At 43.7% G+C, this 24233-nt stretch overlaps 1 protein-coding gene across 18 annotated transcripts in view; it reads left to right on the top strand.

The window, feature by feature from the left end:
• HECW1 (HECT, C2 and WW domain containing E3 ubiquitin protein ligase 1) overlaps positions 1-24233 on the top strand; it is a 464113-nt gene that overhangs the window by 199446 nt on the left and 240434 nt on the right. For all 18 annotated transcript variants that reach the window (XM_065542077.1, XM_074035183.1, XM_074035186.1 and 15 more), the window contains 2 exons: positions 8803-9127; positions 17277-17384. In XM_065542077.1, the coding sequence (XP_065398149.1) occupies positions 8803-9127; positions 17277-17384 (433 nt within the window). The remainder of the gene's footprint in view (positions 1-8802; positions 9128-17276; positions 17385-24233) is intronic.

The following is a 24233-nucleotide window of genomic DNA, read 5'->3' as shown; positions in this document are numbered from 1 at the left end:
CTTTCAATCAGGCTAGTGCTTTCCTGAGGAAGAAACGGTATTTCCTAACATTGAGAAGGGGAAAGTGGGTCTCTTTCCCACATCTGTAAGTTCCCATTCATTCTGTCTCTGTGTCTTACACACACACACACACACACACACACACACACACACACACACCCGGGAATACCACTTCTCACCTTTCCTTTCTGTGTAAACCAGAGGAAGTGCTAAATATTATGAACAGGAATTTGCCCCAGCTAACCCGATGAGGCCCTCCTGCCTGCCACCTTCCTCCCTCTCCCATGCCCACAGCCGCCTGCCCATTCCTCTGCCCATACAAACCGCCCAGATTTCAGCAACTTCGCTGCTGAACACCTCCAAACAGAAACCTCCCAAATAGCCCGGAGCTGCACCAAGCAATTCCAGACTTGAGCAAAGCAGTGAAAGGTCTGTTCGCGCCCCTCCTGGAGCCTGGTTTCTCTTACGTGTGCGTGAGAATGGCGTGTGAGCAACAAGGAGCAAGACCACCCCACTCCCCGACCCCCCGCACCTGCCATCAAAGGGCTGCAGAGTCAAAAGTGGGAGGGGATGTCCAACTCTCACGCTTATTGGTGGGTCTTTTTTTGATGTGCGATGAGGCATCATGTGTTCCTAAAATAATGTGCCTGACTGTCATTTTAACAAGTTCCTTGTATTTTAAATCATGACTTCCTATGTGGATATTATCTGGCTTGCCTTGATTTGCTTATTAAAATTTTCTCCCCCTAATGTTCCCTTTCAGCCAGCAACGAGTGGGATTTTATTTCTTTTTCAAAGAAAAGAAGCCCACACAGTTTAGTTTATGTAATTCTGTTATATTCTTCCACACAATGGCCAGCACGAAAGAAAGCTTTTTTAGCACATGGCTTTGAGGCTGAAAACACAAATTTAGGCACAGGTTTCAGGAACAGGTGTCTGGGAGCTGAAGAGTTAGATAGAGATGGTGGCTTAGCAGCCACCTCCCACCCTACTCCCTTACACCTGACAGCGGGTCAGGACCACCTCACAGCCCCTACACCCGCCCCTGTCCCACAACATCCCTCATACACAGCAGTTCCCAAGCAGAGGTACAAATGGGTAAGCAGCACTCAAATCTCAGGATGCGAGAGGGAGAGGGGGACCCGGGGGCAGTATTTAATCTCATCCCAACACTTTCTTCTTCTTTGACAGGTGATGAAGGCAATTCCCAGAGAGGTGGAGCCCTTATTTTTACCCTAACAAATTGTTTTCCTTAACAGTGGTGACTCAGCGGAAATGCGTGGGCTGCAGTGATTTTTGTGATCTCTTGTGCCTGCCATTGGGTTGGGTAGGAGGTTTCTGCTTTTAGACTGTTAGGACCAGCAGGGCCTAGCAGCGAGTAGAGCTCTGGATAAAGCTGCCCTGGCCTTGTCTCTGAACCCTCCAGCCCAAGCCATCTCCACTTCTCCTGTGCTGCCTCAGGGATTCCTGGTGCTTCTATGCTGGTCCTGTATCCGGACACCTGACCCATCCCAATGCAGTCCAGGAACCAGGAACTCAACTCGAGCGATTCTGGGCACCAAGCCTTGTGCTTAAGGCAAAAGAAGTGCTTAGAAGAGTTCCTGAGCTCAAGGAGCAGAGCCCCATGTCCAGGTGCCCCCCAGCCCACACATTACCCACACATGCATTCATTCATTCAACACAGTTATTTATTTATTTATTTATTTATTTATTGATATGGAGTCTTGCTCTGTCACCCAGGCTGGAGTGCAGTGGCGCAATCTTAGCTCACCGCGGCCTCTGCCTCCCTGGTTCAAGCAATTCTCCTGATTCAGCCTCCCGGGGTAGCTGGGATTACAGGCACATACCACCACACACGGCTACTTTTTTTGTATTTTTAGTAGAGACAGGGTTTCACCATGTTGGCCAGGCTGGTCTCGAACTCCTGACCTCAGGTGATATGCCTGCCTCAGCCTCCCAAAGTGTTGGGATTACAGGTGTGAGCCACAGCACCCAGCCTCAACAGAGTATTTACTGAGCATCATCTGCGTTCTTGCCAGGCACTACTTTTTTTTATTTTTATTTTTATTTTTTGAGACGGAGTCTCCTTCTGTTGCCCAGGCTGGAGTGCAGTGGCCCAATCTCGGCTCACTGAAAGCTCCGCCTCCCGGGTTCATGCCATTCTCCTGCCTCAGCCTCCCAAGTAGCTGGGACTACAGGTGCCCGCCACCGCGCCTGGCTAATTTTTTGTACTTTTAGTAGAGACAGGGTTTCACCGTATTAGCCAGGATGGTCTCGATCTCCTGACCTCGTGATCCACCCGCCTCAGCCTCCCAAAGTCCTGGGATTACAGGCGTGAGCCACCGCGCCCGGCCACCAGGCACTACTTTTGCTGGAAATGCAGACCTGAAGTTGCTAGGCCGGGCTGCTGTCTTGGTGCCTGCCGTCTAAGTAGAGGGGACTGACAGAAAATAAGTTGACAGGTAAGGCAGTTTTAGACAGAACATCTCATTCAGGCTCTGATGGAAATCTCCATTGAGGCCAGAGAGGAAGCTGCGGGACTGAGAACAGCCACTGAGTTCAGAGTGGAAGCTTCAGGGTATAAGCGTCTCCTGGAAGTGACTAAGCCAGGTAGACTTCGGAATGTGGTCAGAAGGCAACACAGCACAGTCGCTAAGTCCCTAATGAACTCTCTTCCTGCGATGACCTTGGCTTTTGTCAAAGCCTTGTACCAGGAATCTGCCACTATAATCGTGATTAAAACTCTCTTAAGATCTTACTCACCACATTTCATTGTGTTTCCTACAGAAAGTCTAAGATGAAACATTTTGTTAAGAACTTGGAGGAAGAAAAACGTCCTTGTATTCTGATCATAAGAACTAAGCTTTCCTTTTATCTTCTTGGCTGCCAAGACGCTCAGAGAAGTATCTGAATTTCAATTACTGCAATTCTGTCCTTCTGTTTTATAATTTGGAGAGAATGCTTAAGAATGGTAAAAGTGCCCTCTTATAATCGTCCATACACAGGCTCAAATCCCCATTTCCGGCCACACATGGATGACCTCAGAATTTTTATTAACCATTCTGAGCTGGGTTTTCTAGCAACCTGAGAATAGTGAAACTTGATACTGTTGTTGTTGTTGTTGTTGTTTTGGGGGGGACAGAGTCTCATTCTGTCACGGAGTGCAGTGTAGGATCTCGGCTCACTGCAACCTCCGCCTCCCGGGTTCAAGCAATTCTCCCTGCCTCAGCCTCAACAGCTGCGATTACAGGCGCCCATCACCATGCCCAACTTTTTTTTTTTTTTTTTTTTTTTTTGAGATGGAGTTTAACTCTTGTTGCCCAGGCTGGAGTTCAATGGCGTGATCTCAGCTCACTGCAACCTCTGCCTCCTGGGTTCAAGTTATTCTCCTGCCTCAGCCACCCAAGTAGCTGGGATTACAGGCATGTGACACCACGCCTGGCTAATTTTGTATTTTTAGTAGAGACAGGGTTTCGCCATGTTGCCCAGGCTGGTCTCGAACTCCTGACCTCAGGTGATCTGCCCATCTCAGCCTCCCAAAGTGCTGGGATTACAGGCATAAGTCACCATGCCTGGCCTTGATAGTGTTTTAATGAGATATACAAAATTTCACTGCATAGAGCAAATGCTCAGAATTATTTTATTTTTGTCTTCCTTCGTATCACTACTTCCTGATCTCTGTCTGTTTTGTATTTTCCTATTTTATTATATATTTCTTGGGTTGTAAATTTTCTCAAATCCTTTGTAGAAAAAGACAAGTTTTGATTTTTTTTTTTTTTTTTTTTTTTAAGTTCCATTACCCTCCTGGTGTCATAACAAAGCCGAGTGCAGGATAGCTTTGAGCAAGAAGCTGCAGGCGTCTTCTTGATCAAAGTAAAATCTGCTCATGGACTAAAAAAGTATTACGTTCTTTCTTCCAACTAAATAATGCCAGTTTCTATAACCTCATCTTATATACTTTAATGAAGCTTCCTTCAAGGGCTGTGTATTTCACTAACAATTTTTGATTCCTTGGTGTAGAGGCAATTTTTAAGAGTCATTTACTCTATTATAGACATGCCTTTGTCTGCTTTCTTTTCATTTCTGAGATGGCACTCACTCACGGCTTTATATTGCAAGACAGAAACGCTATTAATGACTTAGATAGAAACTGACAGAGCAGAATCTTTTGTCTCCAGGTTCTTAAAAAAAAAAAAATCGATGCATAATAACATGTTCCATCCCTAGAAGTGATGATTTTCTGCTTTTAAGATTCTGGGTTTTTTTACAGGTTTTATTTTTGTTAATGTGCTATACTCCATGAGAATATCTTAAAACATATTAAACCCATAAGGCCTGTTCCAAGATTAAGAAAAAAAGAAAAACAACAAAGAGCATATCACTTAATTCAAAACATTTCAACAATTACGATGTTGTTTAAGTTGGAAAGTAAAACAAATAAACACAACATTGGTGGGTCCTCTGCTACAAATAGGAAGAAAAAAAAACCCAGCAGATGGTATTTACTCCCTATAAAGCAGGGCAGTTTGTACAGTGTATTTAAATTGCTCTCAGAGGCTCACTCATCAGACCCACTTTTTCAAGGGTCAGCTAAAATCTATGCTTGACATAGCCCGTAACTAGGGACACGTGATTACAACCAATAACTGGAAAATTACAGTGATACTGAAACTATTGCTGATATTCTTGTGGTCCTCCTATCAGTTCCTATTGTTTATCACCAAAGGGAAAAGAAGACGAAAGATACTTGAGTTATTAGTGGCTTGGAGAAAAGGCTGGGAGAAATTTAGTGATATCCACTGATTTCCCATACATACAGAGATCGGGAGGGCCACCCTTTGCAGAGAGGAAAAAGAAAGGAGGTCTCCTGGTGGGGAGATCTGCTTTAGAGGTTAGGAAGAATGGCGGAGTTGTAAGACATTGGAATCACTGTCTAGGAAGAGAGTGGCCTTTTATCCAGGGCTATTTAAAAACAGGACAGAGCTTCATCTATCTCCCACAGTTCAGATGTGAAGAGAGAATGATTAAATTGCTTCTTCCAGCCTGATGAGTCTATAGTATATGCTAGAAACACTTGTGAATGCCTGGGAGAAACATAGCCACAAAGAAATTGCATGTTAAGCAATCAGCTTTATCCACCTGCTGTGTTCAAGAAGCAACTGTTGACATTTGCTCAATGTGCTCACCACAAACCAAAACAAAATAAAATAAAAATGGGGTAACTAGGTGAGGGATGGATGTGCTAACTAACCTGATTGTGGTAATCATTTCACTATATATATTACATATATATATAATATATATTTCACTATATACAGTGAAATATATATACTTACATGTTGTATATAATATATATTATATATTTCTGTCTATATAATCTTCACATCGTACACCTTAAAATCATGCAATTTTATTTGTCAATTATACCTCAATAAAGCTGGGAAATTAAAAATAAAAAGGAGCAACTGTTGTGAGTCTTTAATAAAAACCTGTTTTGGACATGATGGAATATAATTTTAAGTTCACCTCCTTCCTACATAACTTTGTGTTCATATCTTTATTTTCTTCTCTCTATGTACCATCTACTACTAAATTATCATGCCTTTCTGTATTTTTTTTTTTTTTTTTTTTTTTTTTTTTGAGACAGGGTCTCACTCTTGTTGCCCAGGAGTGCAGTGGCACAATCTTGGCTCACTGCAACATCTGCCTCCCAGATTCCAGCGATTCTCCTGCTTCAACTTCCCAAGTAGCTGTGATTACAGGCACCCATCACCATGCCCGGCTAATTTTTGTACTTTTAGTAGAGACAGGGTTTCACCATGCTGGCCAGGCTGGTCTTGAACGTCTGACCTCAGGTGATCCGCCTGCCTCAGCCTCCCAAAGTGCTGGGATTACAGGCCTGAACCATCGCTCCCGGCCTTTTTATCTATTTTTATAAGCCATCTTAAACCCTTTCTGGAACGAGAAGGGATATCATTGAATAAAATAATTTCTATAAATTAAAGCTTTGGGGGTTTTTCGTGCCAGGAATTATGCAAGGTACAGGGGATATACAGAGGAGAAAACTTCACAGTGTGGGAGTGAACGTGGACAGATCAACTAGCAACAGTACCTAAGAATCCCTGCAGGGGAATGGGATTCCTGTGCATCACGGAGCAGAAAGTTCCACTTTTGGGAATGAGAAGGAGGCAAGGAGCGGTTACAGCAGAGTTGGTGCTGGAGCATAATTCTGACGCAGAAGTGCAGATCCTGCCTGCAAGTAGGAATGGGGAGGATGTGTGCAAAGACAGGGTGGTGGGAGAGGGTGGGGTGCAAGGGACAGCTTTGAGACTGCCCTGCTTATCCCTGGCAAATGTCATCATTCCAATCCAGTAATTGCTGACAAATGTCTTCTTTGACTAATGTTCCCTTCTCTACCTTTGCTCTCGCCGTGTGGACAGTGATCACTGCCGTAATTTGACAGTTTCAGGAGAGTTCTCTAGTTTCCAGGGGATTTTAGTAAAAATGCAATAGCAGAATTGTTGTCTTCAGCAAAAGAGAAACACCCTATAATCCTTTTGAGGCCCTGATGGAAACCACATACATAAAAATCTTTATCTTAGGCTCTTCATCATTAATGCAGAAATATCCTACTCAGTCGTAAACCTTACAAATAAAGGAGCCTCTCCCCTGAACACCGGTCTATGGAGCACCTTTACAAATACACTAGGCTGTTTAACCCTTGGTACTTTGATTTTGTAAGAAAACCTGAGGGTTTCTTGAATTTAATGCATGAACTTAAGAGTGAGGACTCTGGGGTGGCGTGAAGGAAGCCTGTTCAGTGACGGAGCCTGGCTGAGTGCCCAGGCCCTATGTCTCAGTGAGGTTTCCTTCCTAAAGCATTACCAGTAGTATCTTAGCAGGAGATTTTTATTTATTGAGCACGTACTATACTAAGAACTTGACTTGCACTGTCTCATTAAATTCTGACAACAGCCCATTTACAGAGGAGGAAACCGAGGTCCAGAAAGATTAAATTGTCCAGGGATAGACCCACAACTGGGAAGCTGGGAGGTGTTGCCTCAGCTTTGATTATGGTCTAACTCATAATTATTTTGAATCTCCGTAATACTATAAGATGGTATTAGTCTACTTTAAGTGGACTAATAAGTCCGCTTATTAGACTATTTTAAGGGAACTAAACAAACCTTGTGCTGTTGCAGCAGCCTTTCTGTTCTGGGGATTTTACAAAGGTCTCTGGTCAGCGCCTCCTGGAGGGGTGTCAGTTTACTGAGATCCTCCCTGAACTGCCCAGAATAGCCATGGTGCCTTGAGATAGGTGGGTGGTTCCTGCTTCCCTGGTCTTCAGCGCTTTGCCTGTGTTCCTGAAAGGAGGGACGGTTTCCAGGCAACACCATGGTCCATCTATTTTCATACTGCTATAGTGACAGGCATTTTGAAAAAATAAGAAACATGGTCCCAGTAGGGTGATGAGATGCTTTTTGCAGTCTGGCTTGCCTGCCCGTCATAATTCTACAGCAACCACCAGTAGGGCCAAAGGAATTCCAAACAGGAGACACAGATGAGTGAAAGGGCCTGCCTGCCCCATGGCCATAGAGGACCAAGACTCCGAATGCCAACACTGTGCTTTCTCAGGCCGATAGACTTTTTACAACATCCTGGTCTTAGAGGATGGAGAAAGTGCAGGCCTAAATTACTGCTAACTATGTTGATGTAAGTGAAAGAGTACACTGTTGCTGTAGTCTGCTCATCATGGCTGGTAAACAAAAAGTCAATAATTTGCATTTGATTAGGTGCATAATAAGTTACAGTTCCTGGGATCTAAACTTCATGAGTCAACACTTTTTTAGGCCTTAATCTTTTCTTCTTGAAAACTACATATGGAACAACATGAACTTCAATAACCAGGACCCCCCAAAAATGTTCATTTAAACGCAATTTTAGTATACTTTGATGAAGTCAGAATCACCCTTGCTTGTTTCAAAAACCAATCCTCTGCGTGAGTTCTATCTGCTGCCCGTCCTTCTGTGTTTTCAGAGTTATCTGTGCCCAAAACGAGTTATTACTCTGCATCAGCTTGGCTCATTTTAAGTGCTCAAAGTTGTAAACAATACAAAAATGCATCTTTTTCTCATCAATGTTTTCTACACTAACACCGGCTCCAAGGGAGATACAGTCCTCTGAGATTGGAATTTATTGAAAATCGTGGTGTTCAAAGCGTACTAGGATGTTTGAAATCCTTCACAGAAACTTCATACAGCCCGAAGGCATTCTGTAGAGTGAAAGATTGTAAATGGAGGAGTGACTGCCTCTCCCAGCAGGGACCACTTCTAATTCTGGGCTGTGTGTAGGGACCTGAATGCTGCAGGGATCACTCAGAGGTTAATAATGATAATCGTCGTTTGCCTTAAAGAAGGATCAAATCAGATCCAATGTAATTGACGTTGGAGAACTCGAGGGATGGTGTTTGGTTGAGGAATAGTCACACCTTCGGGTCGTTCTACACATCCCAGTCCTTCTGGTATCAAGTGGGTTAAAGCCAGGAGAGGCAGAGACTCCAACAGAGCATGGAAACGCAGGACACCCTGGTGCACTCGTGTTTTTGTTCTTGCTGTCCCTGTGTGAACCCAGAGCTGCAGCCTTTGTCACGAGGAAGATGCTCTATGCCATGTTTCAGATCTGCCCAGCAGGGCAGCTCACTCACAGCGCGTGTCTCCCAGCACATATTTCATTTTCCTGTGATGACAGCAACTGAGTGGCCGGCGTGCCCTGACCCTGCTCACTGTCTCTTTGCTCCCACAGAATCTGTACCAGAACAGGTTTTTAGGCCTGGCCGCCATGGCGTCTCCTTCTAGAAACTCCCAGAGCCGACGCCGGTGCAAGGAGCCTCTCCGATACAGCTACAATCCTGAACAGTTCCACAACATGGACCTCAGGGGCGGCCCCCATGATGGCGTCACCATTCCCCGCTCCACCAGCGACACCGACCTGGTCACCTCGGACAGCCGCTCCACACTCATGGTCAGCAGCTCCTACTACTCCATCGGGCACTCTCAGGACCTGGTCATCCACTGGGACATAAAGGAGGAAGTGGACGCTGGGGACTGGATTGGCATGTACCTCATTGGTGAGTAGAATGTGCCAAGTGTATTATTCATAATTCACTTTTACGTATGCTGTCACATTTTAATAAACCTACAATATAATTAAAATATACAAGCAACTGTGTTATATGCCAGATTCTAACACACTGAAGACCACTATTGCATGACCTTGTTTTTCTGCAAAATGGATAATAAGTCCTCTCTTGCCATCTCTATTCCATGAAAGAAAATCATGAGATATAGCAGAGTGAGGTGTGGTTAAACACAAACATTATCATTTGCAACTATAGAAGCTCTTCTACTTATGAATAAGTTAATATCAAAGCCTGTTTTTAAATCTATGTGCTTATAAGACAAAGTAACACCATATGCCCAACCAATGTAAGCACACCTACATGGAGGTCATTTCACTTCAGTTTCTAGCATAATCTTCACCAGCTCTTCCAACATTCTTACTGCTTTGTATTCAACAGACAAGCTGGGATTATACATACAGGCATACAGGCATGGTGCTGGAGAAAGCTGACTTGCCTTACTTTAGGTGGAGATTTATTAAAAATTTTGAAAGTGCCAAAGTTGAAAGTTCACCAGAAGAAATTGTTCTATGTGAATTTTCTCAAGTCTTTGCAAACAAAACAAGTTATGCAAATAAGTTGGATGCTGAGGCAATTATTTTTATGAAAGTTTCACCATTCTCATGGATTGGTTTTGAAAATCTTGTAATTATGAAAACCAATTTAAATGAAAAATGTATTTCATCTATTTTATGTGATAGAATCAGCTGTCAAGGAAATTGATGTGTTTACCCAAAAGTCAAGTTATAATTGCTGGAAGGCCACAAGAGTCAACAGATTCAACACCAGGTCCATCCGAGGCCAGGCCTTCTGTCTTCAGGCTGTGCAACATTTGCACATTCAGACACACAACACCGGATTTAACATCACAGAAAGTAATGGATTGTTATGAGTAGTTTACAACCTGGACAGTTTTTCTGATAAAATAAAGGGGATCTTATCTGACTAACTAGTTCTCAGGGAAATATTCTTGGGTCTCTTAAAGGTTTTTCCATCAGCTTGGTTAGTGTGTTTATAATACACACATTAATGTAAAGATGGAGATGCATACATTGTTGAAATTTTTACACAAATAGCTGTGACTAGCTAAACTAGATTTCCAAAAGTTAAAATTCAATTTGTTTCTGAAAAACAAAAATCGTTCTTGAATAAAAGTAGATACTATCCATCAAGAACAGAGATTGCAAAATAACAGCCCAACGAGCATTTTTTTTTTTTTTTTTTTTTTTTTTTTTTGAGACAGAGTTTCACTCCTGTTGCCCAGGCTGGAGTGCAATGGCACGATCTCAGCTCACCACAACCTCTGCCTCCCGGGTTCAAGTGATTCTCCTGCCTCAGCCTCCCAAGTAGCTGGGATTACAGGCATGTGCCACCACACCTGGCTAGTTTTGTATTTTTAGTAGATGGGGTTTCTCCATGTTGGTCAGGCTGGTCTCAAACTCCCGACCTCAGGTGATACACCTGCCTCAGCTTCCCATAGTGCTGGGATTACAGGTGTGAGCCACTGCCCCCGGCCACATATTTTGTTTCATTTACATTGTTTTGTTTTAAATTTGATTGATTATCCACACTTAAAATGTAGAAGTTTCAAGTTGAAACCCAACTTTCTAGCTTCTTTCACAAAAGCCTCCAATTTGGCAGTCTAAGCCTGTGATACCATATGGTTCTAATCAGCTGGAGTTAAGCCTCTGGACCCTCCCTAGGCTGGCCTGTGACCTTCAGTGTTGCCACAGTCCCCTCCCACCCATTCTGACCTTCATCATGAATGTTTTTTGTTTAGCACTTGAGGTAATTAGGTTTAGCTTCTGAATCTAGGGTTTTGGTTTGGTTTGATTTGGTTTTGGTTTTGGTTTGTTTTTTGGTTTGTTTTGGTTTGGTTTTTTATTGAGATGGAGTCTCATTATATTGCCCAGGCTCAAACTCCTGGGCTCAAGTGATCCTTCAGCCTCAGCCTCCCAAAATGCTGAGATTACAGGCATGAGCCACCATGCCCAGCCCAGATCTAGTTTTGAGTCGTCTCCTTACAAGGGCATCTTCCTGCAGCTGATGAGTGCCGATGCTATTCCTCAAGTTAGGGACCCACTGGAAGAGAAGCCTGTTTGGGGAGAAGGTAATGAGCTCAAGATGGAATTACTGAGTGTCGGACACCTGAGGGACGTGCATCCACAGTGAATGAATGAATGGGTCTGAAGCTCAGCCAGGGATCCAAGCTAGGGTTGTAGATTTGGGGTAACAGACATCTTGGGGGTGGATAAGCTCACTCTAGTGCTGTGTACAGAAAGAGAGCACCAGATAGTCACAGTGAGAGAGGGGCAGGGGAGAGGCAGACAAGGAACTCCAACAGAAGAGGAGGAGGTGGTGAAGAGGCAGGACAACTAGGAGACTGGAAAGAACAAAAGAAGAGGGAGATAGAGGAGGGGGTGGGTAGCTGTATCAGGTATTACGAAACTCCATGAATGAATAAGATCTGGTGTTAACATGACATTTTGACTGAGATAAAAGTAACCACAACTCATCATTCTAGAACCTTAATTTGACAGTTTGTTATTCTCATTGTAGCTACACATATATAACTGTGAAGTTATGTAATGCAAAATGCCAACACTTTCAATGGCATAGCATTTCAAAAATAACTTCCAAATCCGAAATTGTCTGTGAATCTTAAAAGTCAATAATGTGTAAGTCCTTAGTAGCTTATCTTCCACATTTGCCGTGCTTTGCCAGAGATCAAATCAGAGATCTAGGCCGAGAAATGTAGAGACAGTGATTTCATCTCATCTGTCATTTCATGAATGAGGAGATGTCAAGTCAGTGGCTCCCACAATCGCACAGCTGCCTCCCCTGGCTCAAGACTCACGCTGCCACAGGACTAGCACAGCATTGTGGTGCAGTGTTGGGTATGGGCCGTGGCACATCAATGTGCCATCAAATGTCCAGGAGAGGCCAGGGTTGTGATGCTTTCAGTATGGTAGGACTTCTAGAGCTCTCAAAGCAAATAGGACTGTTCTGCCATAAGAGGGGGAAGATACCTGGATGTGGAGGGTGAAGTGTGGCTGCTGATTTATGGAACCCAACTCTTGAAGAATTAAAGTTTTTCCTTTACATCAGGCACCCTATTAGAATCTAAAAGAGCAGTGGCTGTATTTCTCAGTTAAGGCACAAACAGAATTCGTGTGTCCAAAGAAACAATGTGAAGGAAAGGCCACAGAAGGGGAGAAAGTGGTATTGATTTTTAGGAGCTCCTCTATCACTTTATGCTTAGAGTCCCTGCTTCTACAAGAGAATGGAGCTTCTACATCATTGGCTTAGTAGTAAGAAAAACAAGTAGATTCTCCCCATATCTCCCGTCCCATTATTATTATTATCATCATCATCATTATTTTGAGATGGAGTCTCGCTCTGTTGCCTAGGCTGGAGTACAATGGCATGATCCCAGCTCACTGCAACCTCCGCCTCCCAGGTTCAAGCGATTCTTCTGACTCAGCCTCTCAAGTAGCTGGGATTACAGGCATGCACCACCACCCCTGGCTAATTTTTCTGCTTTTAGTAGAGATGGGGTTTCATCATGTTGGCCAGGCTGGTCTCAAACTCCTGACCTTAGGTGATCCACCCACCTCAGCCTCGCAAACTCCTGGGATTAAAGGAGTGAGCCACCGCACCCAGCTCTGTCCCATTATTTAGTGAAGTCATGGTCCAGCCACAGTGGGAGAATACTCAGAGATATTTTCCCAAGATTTGGTTGTCCGAAAGCCTGAATTACTCTGAAAAATGGAAGCCATATCTTTTTTCTGATGGATGTAGGAGACCTGGGTAGCATATTGATTCTCTCTTTTAACCAGTTATAGGCTCACTTGCTTATTCCACTCCTAACAGCAATAGCGTGTTTGTTATCCACTCTTCTATTATAGATTGTGGCATGGAAACCATAGCTACAATTTTTATTTTGAAGACAAATCAAGAGAAAATATATTACTTGTTTCTTAAGCATGTCTGTTTCTGTAAGCTTCATTAGAACTTTCTGATTAAAATTTTAATAATCCACAAAGATCCTTTTCCTTTCTCTATTATAAAATGAGGAGCAGGTGGTAGGATTCTACACAACAGAGGAAATGCATACCACTCAGAAAATATAATCTTTTCTTGAGGAACTGATCTCTACATGTTCTGTACAAAATGTACGATGACAAAATCTTAAACAGTACTGATGTGAGCTAGTGCTTCAAGTTATTATTAATGGTTTTACATAGTAAGTATCACAGGGATTTGCAATAGAGGGCCCTATTTTTAGCCCAGATTCTAAGCAGAAATAGCTGCTTATTAGATGTTGGACACCGGTCTAAGATCACTAGCTGTATTAACTGAAGGAATCCTTGCAACAAGATTTTGAGGTAGGTACTTATAGTATTTAATCCCCATTTTGTAGTGAATGATTAAATCAACTGCCTAAGATCACATAGTAATGGTAGATGTAAGCTTCCTGCCTCAAAGGGGATGTAATATTGCTCCCACAAAGAGGCTTCCATCATGACAAGAATGCAGAAAATAACAGCCTCCTGGTAGAGAGCTCAGAGCACCCATTCCACACTGATGTGGAGAGTGTGGCTTGGCCACAGCATCCATTCCAGTTCTCCTCTCCCCTCCTCTCTCCTCCCCTCTCCTCCCCCTTCTCCTCTCCTCTCCCCTCCCCTTCCCTCCCCTTCCTTTCCCTTCCTCCCCTTCCTTCCCCTCCCCTCCTCTCCTCTCCCCTCCCATCTCCTCCCCTCTTCCCTCCTCTCTCCTCTCATCTCCTGTGCCTTCCCCTAGTGCAGAATCTGATCCTCTAAATTTACATTTCCCAGACTCCTGTGCAACCACGTTCTGGATGCAAATTCGATTCATTTAGCTGCACCCGTGCAAGATCCGGAAGGTGAATATGTGAAATGTGGGGATCCTGCTCTTGGGCCTGTGGCTGCTACAAGCATGGCCTTGAGAAATGGAGCTTTTCTGCAGCAGTGTCCCGAGTCTACTCTCTAGCTTCCTGGACACCAACAGGCAGTGGAGGTGGGGGCAGGCAGTGACCTACTCTGCTTGCCACTGGCTGGTCACTGTCTTCGCGGGTGGAGAGGCAGCCGCCATGGCCTGGACAGCAGCCTTCTGCTCTCCAGATTTCAGTGACTGTACTGAGCAGTCATATTCAGCAGGTCCCAGGGCAGCCCTTGTGAGTGAGACAAAGGCATCAGCATCGTTGGAGAGCCAGTTAGGCAGTTATCCTGATTCCAGAGGCCCTGCCTAGAGTCCACTTCTCCAGCCCTGAATTCCCTGTATTAAATCCCTTTCTGCATAAAATATGTAGACTGATTTTGGATTTCTGCAACTGACCCTGTCAATGCATTTTGATTCCTAAGCAAAGACTAGTAACTTTTCTAACAATTCGTAACAAATGCCTGTGGGGAAGGGTTTGACCTCTCAGCCCAGATGGCCCAGGCAAGAATACAGACTATTCTATTTTTCTTGCATGATATTTGTGATTAAATGTTATTGTTAGTGTGAGGGAAGGGGATGCTTACCAAGACTAGTGGCCAGTCCTTTAAAATGTATTGTGTTTAAATGTCTACAGCAAAATATGTTTTTCTCATTAATGTGTGTGTGTGTGTGTGTGTGTGTGTGTGTGTTTTGCCATCCTCATCATCCTTTTCTGATTCTTCCCACCTCCCCTTCATCCTTTTCTCATTCATGTTCCTGTGGTTCCTTGATAATTAATCCCCTTTTGTACATTCTATATTCTAATGAAATTACCTGTTTTCTTGAATAAATCTCCAAATATATTAGAAACTCCCTGAGAACACAGACCGTGTCTTGTTCACCAGTGTATCCCCAGGGTTTAGCACAATGTCTGGAACAGAACAAAGTACCCAATACCCATTATCTCATGCATGAATGAACATCCTTCTTCCAGGTGTTATTGTCTATAAATCCCACCATGACCATTAAAGGGAATATCCAGTGGTCAGAGTAGAGAAATTCAGGGAAATACCATCCCTTGGAGAACTGCTATAATGAGGCAAATTTCTACCTGGGTGTGAGACTTGTTATATCTGTGCTGAAGACCCAGGGAGCTAGCAAAATATTACGCCTTTTTGCAGAAATGAGGCAATTACTGTAAAAGATGTATTATGCAATCTTCTTGGTAACCCAAACAGGGCTGTGAGCACACACTGTGAATAAAAAGACAGGCAAATTTTGCAAACAAGTGATTTTCCAAAGGATACAAACAGTTCTTATCAGTAATGAGTGTTCATTTGCCCAGTCATTTTTTTTGCCAGAGAAGGGGCAGCCTAAAATGTGCAATCCACATAGCAGATTACAAGTACGCTTACAGTTATCTCATTTAGTGCTCCCCTGTAAGACTGAAGTTATTACTACTCCCCACTTTGCAGATGAGGAAAGACTGTAGAAGTGACACTATTGGCAAATGGCACAAAAGGCCTCAAGAGCTGGGCCCTTTGGCTTCAAGCTCAGTGGTTTTTGCACTTCATCTCTGCCTGTTTTCTCAGTCCAGCCAGATGCAGCATGTGAACCACAGGGTATCAGGAGAGAAAAGGGCTCTCTGCAGAGCTGGGGCTCTGGGCCTGCCCTCGGGTGCCCTTGCCCAGGTTGTCCCTCCAGCCCCTACAGTGGATTTGGACTCTCAAAACTTGGTTTTCTCCATAGCCTCAGATCCATCTAGCTCAAATTATTTCTGGTGAAGTGGAAACTACAAGGGCTCCATAGAAGATCAGGGTAAAAGTCATATCCATGTCTTAGTCTGCACTGAAAGTGTGGGGTCTGGAACCAAGAAGGTGACAGGCAGCTTGGTATTCTCAGATCTGTCCTCCCCAAGAATGCTGCATTTCTCTCTGGGCACTGGTTTTAAAGAGGACATCGATGGGTTGCAAAGTGATGAGCAGAGAACAGCAAGAGGTGAAAGCGCACAGTCACCCAGAGCTCCTCCCAGGCCTCGTCTCCTCCCTCAGCGCTCTCCTGACCACCCCCCACCCCACCCTCTGGCCTCCTTCCTTGTCACTCTCTATCACAGCACCCTGTTCTTTTCCTTTCTTTCTTTCTTTTTTTTTTCTTTTTATTTTGACGAGACAGAGTCTCACCCTGTAAACAGGCTGGACATGATCTCAGTTCACTGCAACCTCCACCTCCCAGGTTCAAGCAATTCTCCTGCCTCAACCTCCCAAATACCTGAGATTACAGCTGCCTGCCACCACGCCTGGCTAATTTTTGTAATTTTTTTTTTTTTTATTGGAAACGGGTGTTTCACCATGTTGGCCAGGCTGGTCTCAAACTCCTGACCTCAGGTGATCTGCCCACCTCGGCCTCTCAAAGTGCTGGGATTACAGGTGTAAGCCACCGTGCCCGGCCTCCTTTCCATCTCTTATCACAAGTTACAATCAAACATTTATTCCTTTGCTTAGTGTTTACAGTCTGTCTTCTCAATTGTTTGTAAGCTTTGGTTCAGAAGAGACCATACTGGTTTTGCCCAACACCACAGCCCTTGCACCTTCCCCAGCATCTGGCAGATGGTTGGATTTCAGCTGCTGAATGAACAATGAATGCATGAGTGCATGATGGATGGATGGATAAGTTCACGGGTGCGACCATGTGTAAGGTGGTGGTGATGCCCAGGTGGGAGGAGAGACGATTCGAGATGGAGTCCATGAGAACCAGACCCCAAATGGAGACTTTCTTTATGTCTCGCCCTCAGTCTCAAATTGGTTCGTAGAAGCTTTAGAAGGAAGATTTTCACACTGAGCTTTCACACATGGAAGAGCTATTTAAAAGTGAAGTGAACCGCAATAGCGGTAATTATTTCTCTGTTTCTGGAGGTGTTCCAGAACCAGCTAGATGATCTCCTGCCAGAAGTGCTATGGGGTTGGGAGGAGATCCCTGCATAAAAAGCGTTTGGTCCCAATGGCATCTTGGGATGCTTCCTGCTCTCTGATTCCAGGTGCTTTCTCTCCTGTTGAGATGGAAGCAGCATTTGTATCCTTTGCTTGTTTTCTTTTATTTCCCTAAATATGCTGTTGACTGATATGTTTCTCTGCTCTGCTTTCTTCCTCTGGGAATATAGATGAGGTCTTGTCCGAAAACTTTCTGGACTATAAGAACCGTGGAGTCAATGGTTCTCATCGGGGCCAGATCATCTGGAAGATCGATGCCAGCTCATACTTTGTGGAACGTGAGTATCTTTATCATTCTTGTGGCTTGGCAGGCATGGATGAAGCAGAATTCAACTGTTTCATTATTCGTTCTGCTGCACTGCCTCCACTAGGAAATGGGCCCTCTAAAAAAGAGGTATAGATTTAAAGAGATACTGAAAAATATGTTCAGTAGTAAGTGGTCAGGTCTAGGGCAGTTGGATAAAAGTCACCCAACCAGCCCAGAGGGCTGCCCCTTTAATACCAAGGAAGAGTTGGTTCCTATTCATAAGCCTCTGGACTTGGGACACTTTGGCTCAGGTCCCTTAACTTTCACTCCATAACTCCTCCGGGGGCGTCTCCAGTGTAGCCATAGTTAGATCAGGTCTTCTCAACAGGCATCCTGCCCTCCAGTTCTGCCTTTGCTTGACCCAGTCCTTCAAGGCTTCCTGCCCATGGTCCCAGTCTGTCAGTGATTTTCCACATTTCGCTCTGACTTTTGGCTGTAGCCACAGCTCCTCTGGAGGGCTGTGAGACATTGGTACTGCCATCCTATTTCTTTGATTTTTAATCTACTGACATTTCTGAATATATAAACTTGCTGTCATGTATCTTATGTATATGTTTTCTAAAATTTTCTTCTGCCTTTGAAAATAAATCATTATCAGAGTTATGGCAGGCTTTTTTCATGGGTCCCCATACTCGTGTATTTCTTATTGCATGAGGAAATACCTAGATGGGCTTCATGTATAGGTATTTCCTACATACAAAGCTCAGATTATGGGCTTGACATTTGCCAGTTGAGGAAATGCACAGCTTACCTTCAGTCCACAGCTGCTTCTCCTCCACTTGGGTATGGAGTGATTTCATGGACAAACTTCTTCATGCACTTTCTGGTTCTTAGCAGATGTTCATTCAATGTGGCATGTCAGAAAGGAAATGGAGTGGTCTGTTATTCCAGCTATCCAGTTCTCAGAGGAAAAGATGCATGGCTAGGAATCTGAAGTTATCCATTGGCATTTAACTTGTGGTCCAAGAAAAACTATATCCTCAAGTATATTTTGCTTTCATTTTCATTCACTTTTATTTTTATTCACTCCCTTGACAAATGTTTTTGTAAGACCTACTATATTCCAAGGACTACAGATGTGAAGATGAAAGTCCTGGTGTCTGTCTTTGAAGAAACTTATGGTATCTCTGCTCCCAGCGATGACACCAATAGCTCTTTTTTGTGTTGGCTCATGCAGAATGAATAAACAATGAGGAAATTTTTATGCTATCAGGGTGTAGAGGGAACATGATTTTAGAAGATACGGTTTCTGGCTCTTATATTTGAGATTGGCGTCATAAAACTCCCAGCAAGAGAATTTCTTTTCTTTTTTTTGAGACAGAGTTCTGTTCTTGTGGCCCAGGCTGGAGTGCAATGGCACGATCTCGGCTCACTGCAACCTCTGCCTCCCAGGTTCAAGGGATTCTCCTGACTCAGCCTCCTGAGTAGCTGGGATTACAGGCACCCGCCACAATTTTTTGTATTTTTAGTAGAGACAGGGTTTCAGAATGTTAGCCAGGCTGGTCTCGAACCCGTGACCTCAGGCAATCCACCTGCCTCGGCCTCCCAAAGTGCTGGGATTACAGGCGTGAGCCACCGCACCTGGCCAGAATTTCTTTTCTTTACTTATCTCCCTGGCTCTGGCTTTTCTCCTCTCTAATCCATGCCAGGAAAAATCCCTTAAACCCAGTTCTGCTACCATCTGCCCCAAAGTTCCATGGCTCCTCTTTCCTACTGCATCGGCTGCAATCTCTCTACTCAGCTGGCAAGCCCCAACATAAACTCACCCTCAGCCCACAGCCCTACTTCTCCATCCTCCCCAGCAGACACCCTTCACCCTAGTCATGCTGACCTCTCCCATTACCCAACAAATAGCATCATTCAGCCTAGGAAATATGGGCTTGTTTGGGGTGTAAAGATGGCTACAGCAAGTGGTACCTAATATAAACCTCCTAAATTTCAATAAGAATGGAAAGGATACAAACTTGCGTGAGTAATGATTGTTAGACATAATAATCAAATGTGTGCACAAACCTACAATGGAAGTTTGGTAAGAGAGGTTTTTCTTTCTTACTAGGTACCCACTTTTTCCCTTTGGGTTCTAATTAATTGAAAAATAGACATAAGAACCCATTTTAAGGTCACAGTAAAGTAGCAGTTCTCAATGGTGCTGGCACAAACACAACTTGCAAGTTTTTATCTTTTTAAGTCAGGAAGATAAATATTAAGGAAGAGGAAATCTCTGGATGGTAATTTCAACATACCTGACTCAGTCTCAAGGGGCAGTGACCACATCCCATAAAGCCACATCCCTTCTACACTTTGATACTATATGATCTCCTGACTGTCTCCTCATTTGCATGAGCCAACACACTAAAAAAGGGGGAATTTGTGTTGTAAATTAATCCAGCCCTAGTGCCATTCCCTTCAAGGCAATTTTTAAAGATTTCTGTAACATATATAGAACATTTCTTGTATATTTATTCCAAATAACCGTTTCACATAATTGTCTTCATGGGCAGTATGAAAACACACTTTAAATATTATTAGAAAGACATCATAGGCCGGGCATGGTAGCTCACACCTGTAATCCCAGCTTTGGGAGGCCAGGGCAGGCAGATTGCTTGAGCCCAGGAGTTCAAGACTAGCCTGGGAAACATGGCAAAACCCCATCTCTACAAAAAATTAGCCACATCTGATGATGTGTGCCTGTAGTCCCAGCTACTTGGGAGGCTGAGGTGGGACCATCACCTGTACCCAGGAAGTTGAGGCTGCAGTGAGCTATGATAGCACCACTAAACTCCAGCCTGGGCGACAGGGTGAGACCCTGTCTCATAAAACAAAAACAACAACAACAAAAATACATTATAATATAAAATCAGCTCTTTATAGTACATAAATATCGGCATAATTGAATGAAAGCATATTCAAACTTGGTCAAGTAGCAGCATCCTATAAAAACAAATGGCTTGACCGTGAGCCATGATGCATGCCTGTAATCCCAGCACTTTGGGAGGCCCAGGCGGGCGGATCACTTGAGGTTAGAAGTTCAACCTAGCGTTTCACTCTGGCCAACATGGTGAAACCCTGTCTCTACTAAAACTACAAAAATTAGCCAGGCATGGTGGTGTGTGCCTGTAGTCCCAGCTACTCGGGAGGCTAAGGCAGGAGAATCACTTGAACCAGGGAGTCGCAGGTTGCAGTGAGCCGAGATCACGCCATTGCACTCCAGCCTGGGCAACAAGAGTGAAACTCTGTCTAAAAAAAAAAAAAAGGCTTGCAGAAGGCATATTCCAAATAACTAAAAATTGAACACTTTAGATAATGACATTGCAGAAATGTTTTTGTGCAGACTTGAGAAGATGCTGGTCCTCAATATACCTGTTGGACTAGCAATGTCCCAGTGTTTTGGGAATAGCAACGAAAGTGAAATGGGAAAGGCAGGTATTTACATTTTGCAAATATATCAAACTAATGTAGTATAATTTGTCAAAAAGTAAAAATTTATCAAGACAAAGCTTGAGTTTGCAAATGATTAGAGTATTAACTCAAGGCACATATATTAATATAAATAAAATAAAATGCTATAATGAATTATAGCTTTAGGATTCTGAATGCATTAAAATTGTATATAAGATGCTATATAAATTTATATGTTATGTGAAATAATGAGTGTTTTAAAAAATGTATGATTGAGAGGTGCCAAATTAACAAGTAGGGAGAGATGGCTCGACGAAAAGTTCTGATATGGCTATCCTTCCCTAACACATCCAAGCATCAAAGCGCTCTTGCTATAATAAAAATACAGAATCCCAGCCATGATCCAAAGGGTTACAGAAGCTTCTGTTACGAACTAAAAATAAGACTCTTTGCAGTCTCCCGGCAGTAATAAACACAATTAATCTAATTGGTAAATTATACTCTCTTAAAATTAAAAATAATTTTGTAAACATTAAATATTGGCCAGATTTTAAACATCGAAGTACAACAGAAGGTCATTCTTTCTACCTGGGGATTAGATTAACATAATAAAATAAAATGAGGTGTTCCTTTTATTTTGGTTTTTATGTTTCTCTTTATTTTTTCCTTTTGTTATTTCTTTTTTATGAGAGTGGAGGTATATTGCAGATGACCTGAAGTCTACAGTGTTCTAATAGCACTTTTCTTTGGGGATAATGATTCAATTAGAAGTAGGTAATTGCTATTGATTTGTACAATTTTTAATGGTCTGACTAAATCAGATTTTGAAAGTACCATCAAATTAGGAATATTTTAAACAAATATTTTCTACACTCTCCAAGGAGTAACATACCTGATAAAAATACTAAAGAAAAAAAACCTGAATCGTTTCTTATTCTCTGGCATAATTTTCCTCTAGTGGGCACCTGCCTATTTGACCGTAGTATCAATGGCTATAACATGAGAACTGTAAAGATACAAACTTCAACACTGACAGAAGACAGAACTGGTGAAATTTTAAGTTGACCCATCCTGTAAAATCATATGATACTGTATTATTGTAGTAACTCAATTATCGTTTTTTAATACGTGCATTTGAGCTCCGCTGGCCCGTTCAAACCTTCAGAGGGAGCTAGCACAGTCATTGTTCATTGTGTACTTTGTCAGAGTCCTTCCAAATCAGGGCTTGGATTGCCCCAGAACACTGAGATGAGGTGATCCTGAAAAGAGGGTATCCTGTCTTGATCTCTGGTCCAGATCTGCTCTGTGTACCTCCCTGTTCATCCAATTTTAGTAGGAAGAACTGGGCAGTGTGTCTGGAGTGACCTCTGCTTACAGCAAAGAGACCACTGCCAAAGGGGCTGCCCTTCTCCCCCGCCCTTGTGTTGTCGTCACTGTCGTGGGCACCGCCTCCTCACAGCTGTCCAGGCATAAACAAGAAATCTGGAGTCAATTTCAACCTCTGTGCCTTGCCCTAGTGTCCTGCCCCCGCCAGTCAGCACCACTCATCCCGGATCCCATCTCACCTCCACGGTCAGTCTCAGGCTCAGCCCATCTCTCCCCTCCCTCCCTCGTGTGGAAACCTGGCTGAATGCATACCTAGATTGCTGCCTGCTGTGGTCTCATCATTCCCTGCACCCATCAGAAGAACGCCCCTCAACCTTTTTAGCACATCATTTTAAAATCCTTTTCCATATGCCATCATCAGTCTCAGTCCATTCAGGACTATAACAAAATACCTTACACTGGGTAATTCATAAGTAATAGAAATTTATTTCTCACATTTCTAAAGGCTGGGAAGTCCATGATCACAGTGCCAACAGATTCCGCTTCTGCTGAGGGCCTGCTCAGCTTCAAAGACGGTGCCCTCTTGCTGTGTCTACATAGGGGCAAAGGGGCCAAAGGGGCTGGCGCACCACTTCAACCTCTCTTACAAGGGCATTCATCCCATTTAAATCATCGTCCCATATTTTAAAAACACACAGGGGCTCCTGATTATACATAACAGAAAATCTAAGCAGGCGACCTTACTGTCAGTTTGTAATGACTCCCCCTCGACCATGGTGAGGTGAGTCTCACACAGGTAGGAGCTGTCGGGATCTGCCTCCTTACTCTGGGCTTCAGACAGTGGCTTCTAAGCCAGAGGTAGCATGATGGCCACGGCGACTTGGGGCTCAACCCCACACCCAGGGAGGCCCTCTGGACTCTGAGATTCTGTTTCTTCATCTATAAGATGAAAGTGATGCACATCCCCCACAAGGCGACCCCGTGAAGATGAACTGAAAAAGCTCAGGAGAAGTGCCCAGCCATGCATCTGGGCCAGTAAGAGCTCAGTCAACACCAGACCCTCTGCCATAATCAGAGGGCTGTGAATTAGGAATTACAGGTGTCGCTCTGAGAGGAAACAGGGCAGGAACGTACATCCAGCTTTTATTTCTGCTCTGGAAATGGATATATTGGTGCCTTGGTGAGAATTGAGACATGAATGGCTTTATGCTGAGAGTCTTCTGTGGGGAAACCCCCTGCAGCCAAAGCTGGAGACCAAAGGGCACTGGAGGAAAAGCAGGGCTCCAGGGGAGCCGGCCGCCTTCTCTTCCTTGACGTTCTGGAGCAATGTTTCCCTGCGGCGGTGCAGCCAGAGCCAGAGCAAGCTCGCTGGGACCAGAGGCACCGGCACCAAGATTAGATACAGGGGCTTCATCAGGCTACAGTCCAGATGGTTAAGGTGACATGTTGTTAGAGCCTTTTATTTGAACTTGGGCATGTTTTCACCAGGACTGCTCTGCCTTTAAAGCCAGCATGGCTAAGGACTGCACCGCGGGCTGCCATTTTCAATCACTGTTGTGTTATTTCCAAGGAGATGTCTCAATTTGTGCTACAATAAATATTTGGGCCATAGGCGCTAAGCCCTTAAGAAGGTTAAGTCTGCATGGGGATACTGAACCCAATCTGTGCAACGTAAAGGTGTGATCATTGCACTGCTTCACAGGTTTTCTGTTAGGAAAAAGTATGACTCCATATACATATCTGCAAGATAATAGGCATATTTATATTGTTGTGCCATCTGATTTTTTTATAGAGCTCCCTGGAAACCAAGACTCCCCCCGCCACTGCCCACCCACTTTAGCACTATGCTAAAGTGAAATCATGGTTAAAATTGCACTGTGTAACAGTCATGAAGTAATTCGTGTTGCTTATATTCTTGCTTGTGTTTCTTAAATTGTAGGAAAAGAATATACAGTTCACAGTGATACTCCCGAGATTCTTTTTCTCCTTTCACCTATGTCCTTTCACCGCACAATTAACTCCCCTCCCTGGTGTCCCTACCACCTAAACTTCTCCATAAACCTACCTCTGGTTATACCTCATACTCATGTTGGTG

This window comes from Macaca fascicularis, chromosome 3 (assembly GCF_037993035.2).
Source record: "Macaca fascicularis isolate 582-1 chromosome 3, T2T-MFA8v1.1".
Classification (NCBI taxonomy): Eukaryota; Metazoa; Chordata; class Mammalia; order Primates; family Cercopithecidae; genus Macaca; species Macaca fascicularis.
This window is presented reverse-complemented; position numbering and strand designations above follow the sequence as displayed.